This window comes from Rhinichthys klamathensis, unplaced genomic scaffold (genome assembly GCF_029890125.1).
Source record: "Rhinichthys klamathensis goyatoka isolate OS25496 unplaced genomic scaffold, OSU_Roscu_1.1 h1tg000515l_1, whole genome shotgun sequence".
NCBI classification, from domain to species: domain Eukaryota; kingdom Metazoa; phylum Chordata; class Actinopteri; order Cypriniformes; family Leuciscidae; genus Rhinichthys; species Rhinichthys klamathensis.
Window position 1 is genome coordinate 262,501 of NW_026606995.1, and position 21,771 is coordinate 284,271.

At 45.4% G+C, this 21,771-nt stretch overlaps 1 protein-coding gene across 4 annotated transcripts in view; it reads left to right on the top strand.

Annotated features, from left to right (window-relative positions):
• The window catches only part of sema6a (sema domain, transmembrane domain (TM), and cytoplasmic domain, (semaphorin) 6A), a 106,312-nt gene that overhangs the window by 40,913 nt on the left and 43,628 nt on the right, over positions 1-21,771 (top strand). For all 4 annotated transcript variants that reach the window (XM_056238293.1, XM_056238295.1, XM_056238294.1 and 1 more), the window contains exons 3-9: positions 1-12; positions 6,187-6,247; positions 7,164-7,226; positions 8,821-8,922; positions 11,378-11,468; positions 17,780-17,899; positions 19,697-19,785. The exon at positions 1-12 is cut by the window's left edge and continues 106 nt beyond it. In XM_056238293.1, the coding sequence (XP_056094268.1) occupies positions 1-12; positions 6,187-6,247; positions 7,164-7,226; positions 8,821-8,922; positions 11,378-11,468; positions 17,780-17,899; positions 19,697-19,785 (538 nt within the window). The remainder of the gene's footprint in view (positions 13-6,186; positions 6,248-7,163; positions 7,227-8,820; positions 8,923-11,377; positions 11,469-17,779; positions 17,900-19,696; positions 19,786-21,771) is intronic.

Sequence of the window (21,771 nt, forward strand, 5' to 3'; positions counted from 1 at the left end):
CGTCGCTGCCAGGTGAGCGCGCGGACGGATCCGCTAGCAGACACTGCTGCCTGGAGACGGCCCAGAGCGTCGGCATGGTAACCGGCGGCCGCTCCAGTAGCAGCAGACGGACATCAGCGAACACGTTCACACGCTACGACCTCCTTCATGCTAACCGACGTCTGTTTATAAAGTTTTACATTCGTGTTATCACAACAGGACCGTCTAGGTTACAGTTCAGGGAATAGTGTTAGTTTGTGAACATGTAGTTCATGCGTCTACAGTCTGTTTCTGATGTGAATCACAACAAATAATCATAATATATCTTTATTAATTTAATAATCTTTAGCTGTAAATGATCTCAAGTCTGATTTCTCATGTTGAACATGCTTGTTTGATTTGGCCAGAGATTAAAGATGTGTCTTGCAGTGAGTCACCTGATCACTCTCGCATTGATTGGTTGGTTTAGACCCCGCCCACACGTTATCCACCAATGAGAACGCGGTATCTCGCATTGATTGGTTGGTTTAGACTCCGCCCACTCGTCCTCCACCAATGAAAATGCTGTCTCATTGATTGGTTGGTTTAGACTCCGCCCACTCATCCTCCACCAATGAGAACGTTGTCTCTCTCATTGATTGGTTGGTTTAGACTCCGCCCACTTGTCCTCCACCAATGAGAACGCAGTCTCTCTCATTGATTGGTTGGTTTAGACTCCGCCCACTCGTCCTCCACCAATGAAAATGCTGTCTCATTGATTGGTTGGTTTAGACTCCGCCCACACGTCCTCCACCAATGAGAAGGCTGACTCTCTCTTTGATTGGTTGGTTTAGACTCCGCCCACTCGTCCTCCACCAATGAAAATGCTGTCTCATTGATTGGTTGGTTTAGACTCCGCCCACACGTCCTCCACCAATGAGAAGGCTGACTCTCTCTTTGATTGGTTGGTTTAGACTCCGCCCACTCGTCCTTCACCAATGAGAAGGCTGACTGCTGGTGTACAGGTTTGAAAGCTGTTGTTGTGTCTGACCGTCGTCTCGCACCTCTTCTCTCTATAATCACTCGTTTTCCTTTGGTTTGGTAATATAATGTAATATTATGTATGATAATGGTATTGTGTATATAATAATAATAATATAATGTTTCCGTTGAGCTCCAGCCTCTTCTGGGCTTCTTGTTGTTGTGGGCTTTTATTAGTGTTGGCCTTTATTAGCTGTTTCTTGAAACCTCAGTTCAGGTCTCAACAAACACAGTCACTGATCTCACTGTTATCGAGTATAAAGCTGCGTAATCCACAGATCTGCTGTATATTATGTATTTAGTTCATGATTTTAGTCTCAGATACTGTGTTCAGCTAGAACACACACACACACACACACACACTCTCACTCTCACTCTCTCTCTCTCTCTCTCTCTCTCACACACAGACAAACACACACACACACACACACACACACTCTCACTCTCTCTCTCTCTCTCTCTCTCTCTCTCTCTCTCTCTCTCTCTCTCTCTCACACACACAGACAAACACACACACACACACACACACACACAGCTGAGCATTAAGCTGGTGTTAGTGTCTCAGTATGTGCATGCGGGACATTGTCCACATTCCTCAGTGGTCGGCCCCGGCACCACAGAAACCCGAACCCCCGCACGAGCCCCTGAGGGTCCCGTCATGGGAACCGAGACCCTGGGGCCGCTACTGACCCCAGAACAGCTGAGAAACAGCAGAAAGTTCTGGAGAAGCCGCGTGTGTGTGCCGGCTCGGGACACACATGATGAAGGGGCGGGGCTACAGCAGAGGGGGAGGCGTGCGTGTGTGGATTGACAGGTGTGAGACGCATACTAATGAGCGCCTTTCTCTGCGAACAGAGAGTGAGAGAGTTTGACAAAAGGCCACCAGATGGACGTTCTCCCGCATTCCTGCACACAAAGAGCCTCTGTTGAGACCAACACCCGTCGGACCTGCACTGAGCTCAGCTTCTGCAGATATGCTCTTTTGAATCTGATGGATTACGTATTTGCTTTGCTTAACAGACCAGAACTCACGATAGAGGCTCTGCAGAATGAGAATGTGCTGCTATAGATGATGTTACAGATGATTGTCTGCATGTTTGCGTTTGCTAACGCTCTCCACTAGTGTGTTCCTGTCCGCGATGAAACATGAGAACACGATTAAATCACCTCATCATTCTCATGATGCAGAACCAGCTGAAGTTCAAGTCACCTTTATTTATATAGCGCTTTTTACAATACAGATTGTATCAAAGCAGCTTCACAGTGACAACATGAAAATAATACAACAAAGTTTGTTTCTAGAAGAAACTTGCATCAACGTCCACCTTAAGTAAAGCAGATCAATAATATTATTGAATATTAAATGTCGGTCAAAAATTACCGAAAATTAATTTTTTATTTCAATGAAATGAATGTACTATATTTTATTTCGATAATGTTTTAAATGTAATATTTTGTATTTTTAGGGGATTTTATGGTACTACATTATACTTATGCAGTATTTATAATCCATTTATTCACGTTTTGAGCATAGACCTGAAAATTAATTTTCCAGCTGAAACTGTGGTAAATCTTGAACGCTTTAGAGCGACAGACTGAAGTTTGATCTCTTCTCAAACACGACACTCGGCAGATTATTGCTGAAGTGAAACAAGTTTAAAAAAGTGAACTTAAAAAAAGTAACAGAATTGTACGTTTATTGTTATGAAAAATGTGCAAAAATACTATTTTAAATTTTTATATGAAATAAATATTTCCAAAAACATGTTTTACTCTAAAACTATGATAAATCACAGCCATAAGTCTCCACCAGTGTGTTCCTCATGTGAGTCTGATCTGTCAGTAGCCTAAACGAGCGTTCAGTGAGAGTGTGTTCGGCTGCAGTTCCACACGCTTCCACTAGAGGAAACTCTCATTCATTTACTATGCGGCATTTCTGAGCGCGAGCAGCACAAGTGTGTGTGACTGTTGCTTTCAGGACCATTTAACCTGTTCACATCATGACCGTGATTTTTGTGTGTGTGTGTGTGTTCACACAGCATCTTCTGAGGAAGAAAAATTAAAAAAAGAAAACGAATGTAAAATGTTTCGGTCAAGAATGACGGAAGAGCCCCAGAGAGGCTTCTGCATCCTCACTGTGTGTGTGTGTGTGTGTGTGTGTGTCCATGTGGTCACACACACGTGTCCGCCGCGGTCCCTGTGATCGTGTGTGTGTGTGTGTGTGTGTGTGTGAGGAGCTCATACATGCTCTCAGATCTGACCGGCGCTCGTCTCGCTCTCACCGTGTGAACGGAGACCGTAAATCTGTGGGAATGAGACACACGAGTGCTTAAAGTTAATGATGCGGGATGCACATCTATTAGCGCTGTTTAACTCGCGGGCAGTCACGTGACCAGAGCTCTGACGCGCGGGACTCATCTTACAGGTTCAGGTCCTGATATAGCATTTTTTTATGATGAACCAAACAAAATTACAGCTGAACTCAACTGCTATAAACACATAATGAAAATCCAGCGTTTAATGTTGTTTATGTGTCTATGTGGTGTTTTTAATACGCTTTAAGACACACCATGTGTAAGTTCATAAGTCGACAGCATTGCTGAGTATTTCCTCCTTAAAACTGCAGTGAACCAAAGACAGTCTCAAAAACACGGTTTGAAATCGCTGGTGTTTCTGACGTCACAAACGACCTTGTAACCAATCAGATCAACGTGTGATCGTCAACCAGTGGATCTCTGAGCTGAGGGAGTGAGTGGAGGCGGGGCTCATCTGCATATTCATAGAACCGCGCATACTAAATGAGGCGAGGGTGTCGAGTTACATTCAAGATATTTTAAGGCATGAAGAATTTTTTTCAAAGATTAGTTTTAAGGGATAAAACTATTAACTACAAGGTATAAATACAAATAAATAAATAAATAAATAAAAAGTCCAAGCTCACATAATAATAATCATTATTATTTATAATAAAACTTCACTGTAATAATTACTGCAAGTGTTTAGACCCAATTATATGATTTTGAATTATGAACCAGAGCGAGAACATGCATTATAAACGTCAGATATTCTGTAGCTTATAGAATCAGATGAATTTAAACCTTTAGCACTGCTCTTTATCTCTGCGTTTGTGAAGTGTGTGTGTTTGTGTGTGTGTGTCGTCCTTCAGAGAAACACCTGCGATCTGCAACTCACTGTAATGTGTGACGCGAATCTCATTAAATGCTAAAAACTCTTTTGTTGTGTTGACAATTTTTTTTTTTTTTTTACATTTTGGACGTTTTTATTTATTTTTTCGCCACCAACACACACACACACACACACACACACACACACACACACACACACACACACACACACACACACACACTCTCTTCGGTTTGGTTTTGTACAATAATGAGCTCTTTTCTATTTTTCGACTTTGAAAATTGCATTCAAAATCCCTTTGGCTCAGACATATCTTCAGTGTGTGTGTGTGTGTGTGTGTGTGTGTGTGAACATGATGGTCGACTCTCTGCTGTGACTTCATCACTCCTCCGTCTCCCATCTTCAGTAATTACTCGCTAGAATGGAATTTCACTAATGAGCGCGAGCGACACCGTACCTGTGTGATTAAAATTGATCAGCCGGCGTCAGAAACACAATCTCTGCGGTTGAGCTGTGTAACTCAGGAGGAGTGTGTGAGATCTGGAGATCCGCTGTTCTGAACCCGGACTCGTGTCCATCAGATCATAACACTGGCAGCGTCTCCTTCATCGGGCGACCGCTGACCCCAGAACTGCATTCATTTCACAAATGGCTTTTCTATTAGATTGAGCTTCTGGAAGCCAGCGGCGGCTGAGTCTCAGTGAGTTCAACTCAAGTCTGAACATGAGATCAGATTCTGAACATGAACGTGTGAGACGATCTGACAGATATGAGCGTCAGCGTATCGAAATCAAAGAAACTGGACGTGGAATTACAATCCTGAGAGAATGAAGTGTTCTTCCAGCCTCATCCATAAGTTAAGACTGTCCAATAACATGTTTCCTACCATCGCAAACACGTAACCAATCCCGTCAGTGTGGGCGGGGCTTTTCCTTTAAGGATAAAATCTGGAACGTTTAGCAATATAGCGGGTGAATTATGTATATGATGTATATTACAATGTTACGATGAACTATGCTTTTCAAAGTGGTTGAAAGCGTCTGTAAGGAAGCTGATGTTCAGAAGGCTGTCGGACTCTGAGATGCGGACGGGAACAGGGTTTGTGTAACATTAGCAACACATCATTAGCTGATTAATAACGTAGTCAAGCCAAAGGCTAATCATATTAATTACTGTCACGTGTCCGATGTTGTAGAGAGCGACGGATTACCGTCCAGACGAGCCTGTGTGATTCACTCTTCGCTTCTTCTGAATCAGTTTCCGGAGGAAGTAAATAATATTTCCACTTGTGTAGCGACTGGAGGCGGAGTCTAATTAGCATATTCATGGTTCCGTGTGTACTAAATGAAGCAAAGGTGTCAAGTTACAATAAAGCTATTTTAAAGCATGAAGAAATTATTTTCACAGGAAACAACATTTAAATACGTCATTTTGATGATCATAGACGAGGTTTAGGGATTGTTGACTGCAGGGGGGCTTTAAGTTTTGCACACTTTCGTCTTCGTCAGAGTTTAAACTAATTTGATTTCTACTGTCTTAACAAACGGAATACAGAATTGCAATTTGAATTTGCCATCATTTAAACTCAAGAATTGAAATGTAATTCTTAGTGTATCTGAATGCAGTTCGGGAGAGCGATGTTTGTGTGGACGTCAGAGATTACAGAAAGGCTCAATATTTGCCCTGGAATTGATTTCCTGGAGCATTTTTTTACCTTTTTAAGGGCAATCTTTATTTATATACCTTATTAAATGTATCTGTGTTGTCTTTTATGTCAAATACTTAAGCAATTGCTTCAATCAATCAGAATACTGTAGTCTGCCAATCACATCTGATCAGTGACAACCGTCTTTACACTGGAAGAGAATGAGTTACATAAACTATATCAAATAAAAAACAGAAACTCATCTCAATGTTGGGCTGCAATATTATCCCAAAAACATTATTATTGTAAGGATTATTGTAGGAATGATGAACAGCTGTGAGGTGAACGTGTCTGATATTGTATCTGAACTGAATGACGCCGTGGATGTGTCTTCACAGAGATCACATTTACACGGTGGACATCGAGACGGCCAACTCCGAGGAGATCTTCTTCAGCAAGGTGAGTCCTGCTCGAGTTTCCCAGGATTGAGTTCTGCGCTCCTCTTAATCACCTGGCAAACGAGCCGAGCGGACGAGAGCTTCATCCAATCAGGAGCCGCGTCGTGCGTCATGTGACCGACAGAGGCGCTCGGCGAGGAGTGCGTTTGTTTATTTATTTATTCATCCTTTATTTAACCAGGTAAATCCCATCGAGATATCACTATCTCTTCTTCCAGAGACGGCTGGTCAAGACGAGCTTCACACACAGATAACCATAGAGAACTATACTCGGACACATCAAAACAAGAAAAACTCTTACAAGGCTCCTTTAAAACATTTTGCAAAAGACATTTAAGAGCACTCAGAGTTCAAGTATATTTGGCAGATCGTTCCAGGATACCTTTTACCCGAATGTGTGATGGAGATCTGTACAATAACTAATTGTAATTTGAGAGGGAAATTTACCTAAAAGAGCCTTAGCCATAAACATACATGTGCAATTTCCTTCTCTGATGTAAAGATGTCCATGCCAATGATTCCTATAGTGTACAGCGATGAGGGAATCTGCTCCGCAAACTAGCATATGATAGAGTCCAGTCTCCTTAATAAAGATGAAGCGTCTGCATATTAACACCATAATCAATAACAGATCCAAAAGTACTCATTTTCTTTCTAGCCTCATATGGAAAGCATTTATTTCATATTTTGGTTTGAGCTTCTTCTAACTATTTCAAATGTTGTACCATCAGCCGTTATCTTAGAGTGAGTACGACTGGAAATCATATATATTGTGTGTGACGGCGGATCGATGAGGTTTAATCAGGCGCTGGTGTGTTACGGCGGCATCGGCCCGTTTGACCCTTGACCCCTGACCCTGTAATCCAGTGAAATGTGTGAGCGCATCTATTGATCTGGGATTGATCTCCTGTCGACAGAAGCTGACGTGGAAGTCCAGACAGGCCGACGTGGACACTTGCAGAATGAAGGGAAAACACAAGGTACGTCTGTTCTGACAACATTCAAAAGTCACATTCTCATAATACTTGCAAAATTATACAATAGAGATAACATTCCCTTAAAGGAGTCGTTCACTCTAGAATTAAAGTTTCCTGAAAATGTACTCTTCCCCACGTCATCCGAGATGTTCATGTGTTTCTTTCTTCGGTCGGAAAAGAAATGAAGGTTTTTGAGGAACACACTCCAGGGTTTCTCCATATAGTGACCTCAGTGGGGTCCAACGGGTCGAAGGTCCAGATGTGTATTTTGTTATAAATGTCGGCTGGTTTGTCTAGATCAGACTCTTATTCCTCGGCTGGATCGTGTCGAGACTTTGAAGCTGCACTGAAACTCACATCTGGACCTTTGACCCGTTGGACCATTGAAGACACTATATGGAGAAATCCTGGAGTGTGTTCCTCAAAAACCTTCATTTCTTTCCGACCGAAGAAACACATGAACATCTTGGATGACGTGGGGAAGAGTAAATGATCAATTACCAAGAAAAAACGTTTATAAAGCATTTTAAAACTTACTGGAACATCAGCAAAATGTTCTTATGGTGTGTTCACACCGAACGAGAATACTTGTCTATCGCGTCTAGTTAGACGTTTGAACATTCGCTCGAGTTCAAATTTTTCAACTTGCGCGGAAGACATTCGCGGCAAATGCGTCGCCCAATTCGCGTCATTCACAACGCCCGGAGCAAATGATGCTTCGCGTCTTTGCATTGACTTTGTATGTAATCTACTCGCGCAAATAATTAAATTCGCGTTCGGTGTGAACACACCATTAGAACACACACTACCGTTCAAAAGTTTGGGGTCGGTACGATTTTAAATACTTTTAAAATAATTCTCTTCTGCTAACCATATTAAAAATACAACAAAAATCAGTTATAGTATTAAATATTATTCCAGTGTAAATCAGCTGTTTTCTGTGTGAATATATAGTAAAGTGTAATTTATTCCTGTGATCAAAGCTAAATTTTCAGCATCACCAGTGTCAGTGTCTTCAGTGTCACATGATCCTTCACAAATCAGTATAATATGAGGATTTGATGCTCAAGAAACAGTTATTATTATTATCAGTGTTGAAACAGTTGCTGTTCTGTCAGTTGTACAGTTTTTTTTTTTTTTTTTTTTTGATTATTTGATGAATAGAAAGTTCAAAAGAATCTAGTAGAATCTTTTGTAACATTATAAATGTCTTTACTGTCCTTGATAAATAAAAGTATTGATTTCTTTCCTCCAAAAAATAAAAATAAAATTCTCACTGACCCCAAACCTTTGAACGGTAGTGTATGTTTGTTGGCTGGTATTGTTAGAGATGTGAGATGAAGAGGATGATGAAGATGATGATGATGGAAATGATGATGAAGATGATGAAGTCATTGATGAAGATGATAAAGATGATGATGATGAAGTCATTGATGATGATGATGATGATGATGATGAAGATGAAGTCATTGATGATGATGATGAAGATGAAGTCATTGATGATGATGATGATGAAGTCATTGATGATGATGATGATGATGAAGTCATTGATGATGATGATGATGATGTACTGTACGTGTTTCTCCTCTCGTTTCAGGACGAATGCCACAACTTCATCAAGGTTCTCCTGCAGCAGAACGACGACTCTCTGTTCGTGTGCGGGACGAATGCCTTCAACCCGTCCTGTCGGACCTACAAGGTGAGTCCATTCAGAATCAAAAAAGAAAATATTCCTCGGTTCGTTTTCCCGAGAGTGAAACACTGACTCGGAAAAGTTTTAAATAACAGAGAAAACCCTTCAAAATCGTCCCATCTTGATAGTTTTTGCTGTAAAGATCATCAGAGACGCTTCTGTCCTGTTAAAGAGGCTCTGAGCGAATCAAATACTATCATACTATTTCATTTTGTTTATATTCTTCAATATATATACATTTTGCACAACTTTCTATATTTTTTATTTTTCTTTTAAAGTCCCCCTGTAGTCAATCTTTTTATCCTTTAATACTCATCTTTGATCAGCAAAATTACATATTAAATTTTTTTTTCCTTGAAAACAAATTCTTCATGCCTTGAAATATCTTGAATGTAACTCGACACCCTCGCCTCATTTAGGATGCGCGGTTATATGAATATGCAAATGAGCCCCGCCTCCACTCACTCCCTCAGCTCAGAGATCCACTGGTTGACGATCACACGTTGATCTGATTGGTTACAAGGTCGTTTGTGACGTCAGAAACACCAGCGATTTCAAACCGTGTTTTTGAGACTGTCTTTGGTTCACTGCAGTTTTAAGGAGGAAATACTCAGCAATGCTGTCGACTTATGAACTTACACATGGTGTGTCTTAAAGCGTATTAAACACACCACATAGACACATAAACAACATTAAAAGCTGGATTTACACCACAGGGGGACTTTAACTTTTGCACAGTCACAGTCAACACATGTTTCAGAGTTTGACCAGTTTAGAGCGGCTTGGAAACCTCGACTCTGCTCTCGGGTGCTTGACTCTCATGGTTTCTCCTGTGAGAGCGGTATAGTGTCTGGTGAACGTGTTCATGTCGAGCTGAGGATTCTGTCTCCATGTTTTGAGCTCTTCCAGTGTTTTTCCCCGTGATCACATCATCTCCTCTTCTGCAGTTTTAGTCCGAGAGAAGCGTGTCGTGTGTGTGTGATCCTGATCCAGCAGTCGCTGTAATATCTGGCACACACGCGTGAGTCTGCAGGATCCCGAAGGCCCCCGCACACACTCGGCCCCTGGAAGCCCTCGAGCTTCTCTTCGTCTCGGCCGTGTCCACCTCGACTGCGCTTCTGCTGTCCAACTCCCGGTGCGCCGGCTCTGAGGAGAGCGTCTGTTTCAGGGCCAAAGTCGTCCCACATTAATCATCGGCGGACAAATGTTCTCCTGAACGGATGCTTGGATCCGCGGCCTCCTCCCGAGAGCCCATCTGTGCCCGCGCTCATCCCGAGCCGGTGTCCGTTACATCAGCTGTTACCGGGCGGATCCGCAGGCCTGACGACACACACACACACACACACACACACACGCGCGCGTCCCGTGAGCCTCAGTGAAGGAGTGAACGACACTCACACACACACACACACGCGCGCGTCCCGTGAGCCTCAGTGAAGGAGTGAACGACACACACACACACGCGCGCGTCCCGTGAGCATCAGTGAAGGAGTGAACGACACTCACACACACACACGCGCGCGTCCCGTGAGCCTCAGTGAAGGAGTGAACGACACACACACACGCGCGCGTCCCGTGAGCCTCAGTGAAGGAGTGAACGACACTCACACACACACACGCGCGTCCCGTGAGCCTCAGTGAAGGAGTGAACGACACACACACACACGCGCGTGTCCCGTGACCCTCAGTGAAGGAGTGAACGACACACACACACACACACACACACACACACACACACACACACACACACACACACACACGCGCGTCCCGTGACCCTCAGTGAAGGAGTGAACGACACACACACACACACACACACACACGTCCCATGACCCTCAGTGAAGGAGGGAACGACACACACACGCGTCCCGTGACCCTCAGTGAAGGAGTGAACGACACACACACACACACACACACACGTCCCGTGACCCTCAGTGAAGGAGTGAACGACACACACACACACACACACACGCGTCCCGTGACCCTCAGTGAAGGAGTGAACGACACACACACACACACACACGTCCCGTGACCCTCAGTGAAGGAGTGAACGACACACACACACACACACGCGTCCCGTGACCCTCAGTGAATAAAGCACATCCTGATATGTGTGTGTTTGCGTGTATTTCTGGAGGAATGTTAATTGTGTTCCTAATGCGGGAGAATGTGAGCCTCTGATGACGGCTCGTTTCGCCAAGATGGAAATAGCATTCATTTTAACAGCTACTGCCATTCTTAAGAAAATGTTGTATTCCCAAAAATACTATTTAAAGTCTGTATGAATATTTTGGTGAATCCAGCGCTGGTCTTGGCAGGCCTCGTTCTTTTGTTGAAACCGAGAGAGGAAGAGCTTATAAAAATAACCAGCCGTGCGTGTGAAAGTCTCAGACTCGTCTGTAGTTCCTGCAGGTGTCGACACTCCTGCTGTTTGACCTCTGACCTCCTACCTTCATTCCTGCAGATGGACAGCCTGGACGCTCTGGGCGATGAGATCAGTGGAATGGCCCGATGCCCGTACGACGCCAAACACGCCAACGTCGCCCTGTTCGCCGGTAAGACCTTCATCATCAACACCAGTGATCGGCTCACACTCTTCTCACACTCATCTCACACTCGGCTCACACTCTTCTCACACTCTTCTCACACTCTTCTCACACTCTTCTCACACTCTTCTCACACTCTTCTCACACTCTTCTCACACTCTTCTCACACTCTTCTCACACTCTTCTCACACTCGGCTCACACTCTTCTCACACTCTTCTCACACTCTTCTCACACTCTTCTCACACTCATCTCACACTCATCTCACACTCTTCTCACACTCTTCTCACACTCGGGTCACACTCTTCTCACACTCGGCTCACACTCTTCTCACACTCTTCTCACACTCGGCTCACACTCTTCTTACACTCGGCTCAGACTCTTCTCACACTCATCTCACACTCATCTCACACTCTTCTCACACTCGGCTCACACTCTTCTCACACTCTTCTCACACTCTTCTCACACTCGGCTCACACTCTTCTTACACTCGGCTCAGACTCTTCTCACACTCGCCTCACACTCTTCTCACACTCGGCTCACACTCGGCTCACACTCTTCTCACACTCGGGTCACACTCTTCTCACACTCTTCTTACACTCGGCTCAGACTCTTCTCACACTCATCTCACACTCGGCTCACACTCTTCTCACACTCTTCTCACACTCTTCTCACACTCGGCTCACACTCGGCTCACACTCTTCTTACACTCGGCTCAGACTCTTCTCACACTCTTCTCACACTCGCCTCACACTCTTCTCACACTCGGCTCACACTCGGCTCACACTCTTCTCACACTCGGGTCACACTCGGGTCACACTCTTCTCACACTCTTCTCACACTCATCTCACACTCTTCTCACACTCTTCTCACACTCTTCTCACACTCTTCTCACACTCGGGTCACACTCTTCTCACACTCTTCTCACACTCGCCTCACACTCTTCTCACACTCATCTCACACTCTTCTCACACTCTTCTCACACTCTTCTCACACTCGGGTCACACTCGGCTCACACTCTTTTCACACTCGGCTCACACTCGGCTCACACTCGGCTCACACTCGGCTCACACTCTTCTCACACTCGGGTCACACTCTTCTCACACTCTTCTCACACTCTTCTCACACTCATCTCACACTCATCTCACACTCATCTCACACTCATCTCACACTCATCTCACACTCATCTCACACTCATCTCACACTCATCTCACACTCTTCTCACACTCTTCTCACACTCTTCTCACACTCTTCTCACACTCGGGTCACACTCTTCTCACACTCTTCTCACACTCGCCTCACACTCTTCTCACACTCATCTCACACTCTTCTCACACTCTTCTCACACTCGGGTCACACTCGGGTCACACTCGGCTCACACTCTTTTCACACTCGGCTCACACTCGGCTCACACTCTTCTCACACTCGGCTCACACTCTTCTCACACTCGGCTCACACTCTTCTCACACTCTTCTCACACTCTTCTCACACTCTTCTCACACTCTTCTCACACTCTTCTCACACTCTTCTCACACTCTTCTCACACTCTTCTCACACTCGGGTCACACTCTTCTCACACTCTTCTCACACTCTTCTCACACTCGGCTCACACTCTTCTCACACTCGGGTCACACTCTTCTCACACTCGGCTCACACTCTTCTCACACTCTTCTCACACTCTTCTCACACTCGGCTCACACTCTTCTCACACTCGGCTCACACACTCATCTTTCACTCGGGTCACACTCGGCTCACACACTCGACTCACACTCGGCTCACACACTCGGCTCACACACTCGACTCACAGTCGGCTCACACACTCGACTCACACACTCGACTCACACTAGGGTCACACTCGGGTCACACTCGGCTCACACACTCGACACACACTCGGGTCACACTCGGGACACACTCAGGACACACTCTGCTTACACTCGGATCACACTCGGGACACACTCGTCTCACTCGGGTCACACTCGACTCACACTCGGCTCACACTCGGATCACACTCGGGACACACTCGGGACACACTCGTCTCACTCGGGTCACACTCGACTCACACTCGGGACACACTCTGCTTACGCTCGGATCACCCTCGGCTCACACTCTTCTCACACTCGGCTCACACTCTTCTCACACTCGGCTCACACACTCATCTTTCACTCGGGTCACACTCGGCTCACACACTCGACTCACACTCGGCTCACACTCGGCTCACACACTCGGCTCACACACTCGACTCACACACTCGACTCACACACTCAACTCACACACTTGACTCACACTAGGGTCACACTCGGGTCACACTCGGGTCACACTCGGCTCACACACTCGACACACACTCGGGTCACACTCGGGACACACTCAGGACACACTCTGCTTACACTCGGATCACACTCGGGACACACTCGGGACACACTCGTCTCACTCGGGTCACACTCGACTCACACTCGGCTCACACTCGGCTCACACTCGGCTCACACTCGGGACACACTCAGGACACACTCTGCTTACACTCGGGTCACACTCGGCTCACACTCGGGACACACTCGGCTCACACTCGGGTCACACTCGGGTCACACTCGGGACACACTCAGGACACACTCTGCTTACACTCGGATCACACTCGGGACACACTCGTCTCATTCGGGTCACACTCGACTCACACACTCGACACACACTCGGGTCACACTCGGGACACACTCGTCTCATTCGGGTCACACTCAACTCACACACTCGACACACACTCGGGTCACACTCGGGACACACTCGGGACACACTCTGCTTACACTCGGATCACACTCGGGACACACTCGGGACACACTCGTCTCACTCGGGTCACACTCGACTCACTCGGGACACACTCTTCTCACACTCTTCTCACACTCGGCTCACACACTCATCTTTCACTCGGGTCACACTTGGCTCACACACTCGACTCACACTCGGCTCACACTCGGCTCACACACTCGGCTCATACACTCGACTCTCACACTAGGGTCACACTCGGGTCACACTCGGCTCACACACTCGGGTCACACTCGGGTCACACTCTTCTCACACTCTTCTCACACTCGGCTCACACACTCATCTTTCACTCGGGTCACACTCGGCTCACACACTCGACTCACACTCGGCTCACACACTCGACTCACACACTCGACTCACACACTCGGCTCACACACTCGACTCACACTAGGGTCACACTCGGGTCACACTCGGCTCACACACTCGACACACACTCGGGTCACACTCGGGTCACACTCTTCTCACACTCGGGTCACACTCTTCTCACACACTCGACTCACACTCGGGTCACACTCGGCTCACACACTCGGCTCACACACTCGGCTCACACACTCGGCTCACACTCTTCTCACACTCGGGTCACACTCGGGTCACACTCAGCTCACACACTCGACTCACACTCGGGTCACACTCAGCTCACACACTCGGCTCACACACTCGACTCACACTCTTCTCACACTCGGCTCACACTCTTCTCACACTCGGGACACACTCGGATCACACTCGGGACACACTCGGATCACACTCGGGACACACTCTTCTCACACTCGGGTCACACTCTTCTCACACACTCGACTCACACTCGGGTCACACTCTTCTCACACACTCGACTCACACTCGGGTCACACTCAGCTCACACACTCGGCTCACACACTCGGCTCACACACTCGGCTCACACACTCGACTCACACTCTTCTCACACTCGGGTCACACTCTTCTCACACTCTTCTCACACTCGGGACACACTCGGGACACACTCGTCTCACACTCGGGACACACTCGGCTCACATTCGGGACACACTCGGATCACTCTCGGGACACACTTGGGACACACTCTGCTTACACTCGGGACACACTCGGGACACACTCGTCTCACTCGGGTCACACTCGACTCACACTCGTCTCACTCGACTCACACTCGGCTCACTCGGGACACACTCTGCTTACACTCGGGTCACATTTGGGACACACTCTGCTTACACTCGGGTCACATTTGGGACACACTCGGGAGACACTTGGGTCACACTCGTCTCACTCTCGGGACACACTCTGCTTACACTCGGATCACACTCGGGACACTCGGGACAAACTCGTCTCACACTCGGGAGACACTCGGGAGACACTCGGGAGACACTCGGGTCACACTCGGGTCACACTCGTCTCACACTCGGGACACACTCTGCTTACACTCGGATCACACTCGGGACACACTCGGGACACACTCGGCACACACTCGTCACACACTCGGGACACACTCGTCTCACTCGGGTCACACTCGACTCACACTCGTCTCACTCGGGACACACTCTGCTTACACTCGGATCACACTCGGGACACACTCGTCTCACTCGGGTCACACTCGACTCACACTCGTCTCACTCGGGACACACTCTGCTTACACTCGGATCACACTCGGGACACACTCGTCTCACTCGGGTCACACTCGACTCACACTCGTCTCACTCGGGACACACTCTGCTTACACTCGGATCACACTCGGGACACACTCGGATCACACTCGGGTCACACTCGACTCACACTCGGCTCACTCGGGACACACTCTGCTTACACTCGGGTCACATTTGGAACACACTCGGGAGACACTTGGGTCACACTCGTCTCACACTCGGGACACACTCTGCTTACACTCGGATCACACTCGGGTCACACTCGGGTCACACTCGGCTCACACTCGGCTCACACTCGGGAGACACTCGGGAGACACTTTGCTCACACTCGGCTCACACTCGGGACACACTCGGCTCATACTTTTCAACATTTCAACGCATGCACCTTGGATCCTGTTTCAAAGTGTGTTCTCAAGCTCCAAACACTGTTGATGTGTGAATGAACGTCCAGAATGCATTAAAAGTTTCTGTTTTCTGTTAGAACGGTGTCGTGTTAGTGGCCCCTAAGTTAATAACTACGGAACAACGGAAGTGAATCAATCAAAACTAACTTTATCTGGACAATAACTTTATTCTAGATCTGCTGTAAAGCCTAAACAATCTCTGTTACTGTAATCTCCTGTTATCACTGTAAAGCTGCTGTGAAACATCTATATTGTTATAAGCGCTGTATAAAATAAATGAAGGTGACTTGACTTGACACTCAGGTCACACTCAGGTCACACTCGGGTCACACTCAGGTCACACTCAGGTCACACTCGGCTCACACTCGGGTCACACTGGGGTCACACAGGCGCTTCCATAATGAATGTGTGATTTAATGGGCGCTTTCTGAAGTATGCCAGGAATACGAGGAACTCCCTGACGCGCCGGAGCAACAGTTGCTCCCTGTTTCTGGGAAGAGTGTTTGCTTGGCAGGCGCTCGTCTGGAAACACATGAAACTATTGTGGTGAGGGCAGAAGACGTCTCTGTGAGTCCGGCTCAAAATACGGGATCAGAAATAACCCTGGAGATGGAAAACCCACATGAGTCATTCCTCCATTAGCGGCTCGTAAACCCTCCGAGCCTCTGCGTTCCCAGCGCTAGAGCCACGGTTAAACTCGGGAAATACCGTTTTAAAAAAGTCATGCATAAAAGCAAGATTATTGGAGTCTGTTTTACAAGAAAATACTATTTCAGTCTTTCACATTGCACATTTAGTTTCTGTGTAATTATTTGTGAAATTTACTTGCAATTTCTTTGCAACACCTCATTTTATTCAGTTATTTGTTCTTCAAGAGACCGGATTGAGGAAAAATAGCCTACAAAAAACAGCACAAAATACAAGAGGGAATGTAGTAAAATTTTGAATAGTAAATTAAATATTACAGAATTAAATAATGAATTAGAGGATAAAATAAAAACAAAAAAATTACAATAAATATTTGTTTTTATCAAGCCCCTATGTTGTGATGTAATATCAGTGTGCCGTTATTTCCCCAAAAGCCTGTCTGTCATTTTTGTGTAAGTCTACCTTAAAAAATTACATAAATAAATATTGTTTATCTGCCTATCTAATCTGTCATGTGTATGGCAAAAAAAAAAAAGGAATTATAAATAAATAAATAAATTCAAAATGAGATATTTTTATTATAATGAATTGGTGGATAAAATTTAAACAACAACATTTTTATCGAATCTTCCTCAAAGCCTATCAATCTTGAAATGGATATTTTTTAAGTCTACCTTATAAAAATAAATAAGTTATATGTATTTGTGCTAGTTTATGTTACAAAAAGATCAGTATGAGCTGTAAAATCCCGTCTCTCGCGTGTGTTTGTGGCGTTTCTGGTGTTTCTGATCGCTTGTCAGATGTTGGGTTGATTGTAAACTCTTTCTGCTGTAGATGGGAAGTTATATTCCGCCACAGTCACAGACTTTCTGGCGATCGACGCCGTGATCTATCGCAGTCTGGGAGACAGTGCGACCCTGAGGACGGTCAAACACGACTCCAAATGGCTGAAAGGTGAGGCTTCGTCATAACACACACACACACACACACACACACACACACACACACACACACACACACACACACACACACACACTGCCCAGAACCGTGACCTGAGTCTCCTGCAGCACTGCTAATCTAATCAAACCCTCAGAGAGCGTTAGCAGACGTGACGTGTTTTATCAAAGCCTTGAGACACTGACGAACATCTCACACACACACACACACACACACACACACACACACACGTTTACTTAGCTATATGGGGACATTCCATAGACGTAATGGTTTTTATGCTGTACAAACTGTATATTCTGTCCCCTTACACTAACCCCACCCCTGAACCTACCCATCACACACACAAACACACACACACACACTAACCCAACCCCTAAACCTACCCATCACACACACACACACACACACACTAACCCAACCCCTAAACCTACCCATCACACACACACACACACACACTAACCCAACCCCTAAACCTACCCATCACACACACACACACTAACCCAACCCCTGAACCTACCCATCACACACACACACACACACACACACACTAACCCAACCCCTAAACCTACCCATCACACACACACACACACACACACACACACACCAACCCAACCCCTAAACCTACCCATCACACACACACACACACACACACACTAAACCCACCCCTGAACCTACCCATCACACACACACACACACACACACACACACACACACACACACACACACACACACACACTAACCCAACCCCTAAACCTACCCATCACACACACACACACACACACACACACACACACTAACCCAACCCCTAAACCTACCCATCACACACACACACACACACACTAACCCAACCCCTAAACCTACCCCTCTCTCTCACACACACACACACTAACCCAAGCCTTAAACCTACCCATCACACACACACACACACACACACACACTAACCCAACCCCTAAACCTACCCCTCTCTCACACACACACACACACACACACACTAACCCAACCCCTAAACCTACCCCTCTCTCACACACACACACACACACACACACACTAAACCAACCCCTAAACCTACCCCTCTCTCACACACACACACACACACACACACACACACACTAACCCAAGCCCTAAACCTACCCATCACACACACACACACACACACACACACACACACACACACACACACACACACACACACACACACACACACACACACACACACACACACACACACACACACAGGTAAACAGGGTAAATATGTAACTAATAAACATCACCATGCTTTCCCAGCTCATTGATCACATTAAGAATTGAAAACATGTTTTGCATTACAAGTTTTCTGAAATGGTAAGTTTAAATATGCAAATGAGGCATTATCTAATTTAATGGCTTTGATTCTTTTTTGATTTTGTCGACATATCAGAAGTTTGTCACCATGTTCTTAGGAGTAAAATGTTGCATAATCAGGTGAATGATATATGAACAAACCTTGAGAATACAGAAATGAATAAACTGTAAAGTCTGGTGTGTGTAAACCGGCTGAAGAGACTCTGACTCAAACTCACGCCTTTAAAGACTGAAATCTACATTAAAAGTGCAATAAAGTAAACACTTAAAAGTGTATGAAAAACACGTTATGAAAACACAAATGGACCAGTGCGTGAACACGGTGTTTTGCCTGTGGCGTCTTGCTTTAATAATAACTGTGTCGTTTTTGAGACCAACCAATTAGACGATGATTGTGATGTTTTAGATGATTTTAATGAGAAGTTTTCACGGTTTCACTCCTGTTGTTTTCAGAGCCGTATTTTGTCCAGGCGGTCGATTACGGCCAGTTCATCTACTTCTTCTTTCGGGAGATCGCCATGGAGTACAACAGCATGGGGAAGGTAGGAGCGCGTGTTTTCCTGCGTCCACACCACAGACAGGAAGTGACAGGGGAAGTGCACAGGAAGTGGGCGTATGAATTAGTGAGGGTTTTTAAGAGGCCCATCGGGACGCAGGTACTAAAAATAACACAAACATTGTCTGGTATCTGAACGATGACCGTAAATAGATCTACGTTTATAATTCACTTCCTCGTCTGTGATTATTATAAGCAAACGGACGAGTGCGTGACAAAGGCTCATTGTTCTGAGTTCAAAGGCAAAAGTCAGTGAGATTTGAGAGGCTTCCGTAATTACATGCTGAGTCTCCAGTGGAGATGAGTCTCCAGTTACGGTACCTGCCAGATTACGGTAATTACACTAGCCTGGCGCGACCCTCACACGCCTGAGCAAAGCTCTCAAATTACAGTAAATGTATGACAACTGTTGCTCTGCAGAAACACAAGGACTATAACTATACAATAAAGATAAAGTTTGCATAATCGTTCTAATAGAATAGTGAAGTCCACACCACAACTATAACGATAACGACACAGAGGAACGATTGCGTTGGAATTACTTTCAGAACTTGCTGATGAACGATAAAAAACATTGAGAGCCAATCAGATTCCATAATCCAAAGCGACAGACGATAAAACTGCGGTGCAAATAAGAAACAGAATGTTATTGTGCGCTGGTGTGGACGCTAATATAGCTATCGTTATTGTTATCGTTAAAGTTATCGTCCGCTGGCGTGGATGCTAATATAGCTATCGTCATAGTTATCGTCTGCTGGTGTGGATGCTAATTTAGCTATCGTTATAGTTATCGTCCGCTGGTGTGGATGCTAATATAGCTATCGTTATAGTTATCGTCCGCTGGTGTGGATGCTAATTTAGCTATCGTTATAGTTATCGTCTGCTGGTGTGGATGCTAATTTAGTTATCGTTAAAGTTATCGTCCGCTGGTGTGGATGCTAATATAGCTATCGTTATTGTTATCGTTAAAGTTATCGTCCGCTGGTGTGGATGCTAATATAGCTATCGTTATTGTTATCGTCTGCTGGTGTGGATGCTAATATAGCTATCGTTATTGTTATCGTTAAAGTTATCGTCTGCTGGTGTGGACGCTAATATAGCTATCGTTATTGTTATCGTTAAAGTTATCGTCCGCTGGTGTGGATGCTAATATAGCTATCGTTATTGTTATCGTCTGCTGGTGTGGATGCTAATATTGCTATCGTTATTGTTATCCTCTGCTGGTGTGGATGCTAATTTAGCTATCGTTAAAGTTATCGTCTGCTGGTGTGGATGCTAATATAGCTATCGTTATTGTTATCGTTAAAGTTATCGTCTGTTGGTGTGGATCCTAATATAGCTATCGTTATTGTTATCGTCTGCTGGTGTGGATGCTAATATAGCTATCGTTATAGTTATCGTCCGCTGGTGTGGATGCTAATATAGCTATCGTTATAGTTATCGTCTGCTGGTGTGGATGCTAATATAGCTATCGTTATTGTTATCGTCTGCTGGTGTGGATGCTAATTTAGCTATCGTTATAGTTATCGTCTGCTGGTGTGGATGCTAATATAGCTATCGTTATTGTTATCGTCTGCTGGTGTGGATGCTAATATAGCTATCGTTATAGTTATCGTCTGCTGGTGTGGATGCTAATATAGCTATCGTTATTGTTATCGTCTGCTGGTGTGGATGCTAATATAGCTATCGTTATTGTTATCGTCTACTGGTGTGGATGCTAATATAGCTATCGTTATTGTTATCGTCTGCTGGTGTGGATGCTAATTTAGCTATCGTTAAAGTTATCGTCCGCTGGTGTGGATGCTAATATAGCTATCGTTATAGTTATCGTCTGTTGGTGTGGATGCTAATTTATCTATCATTATAGTTATCGTTATAGTTATCGTCTGCTGGTGTGGATGCTAATTTATCTATCGTTATAGCTATGGTTATAGTTATCGTCTGCTGGTGTGGACGCTAATATAGCTATCGT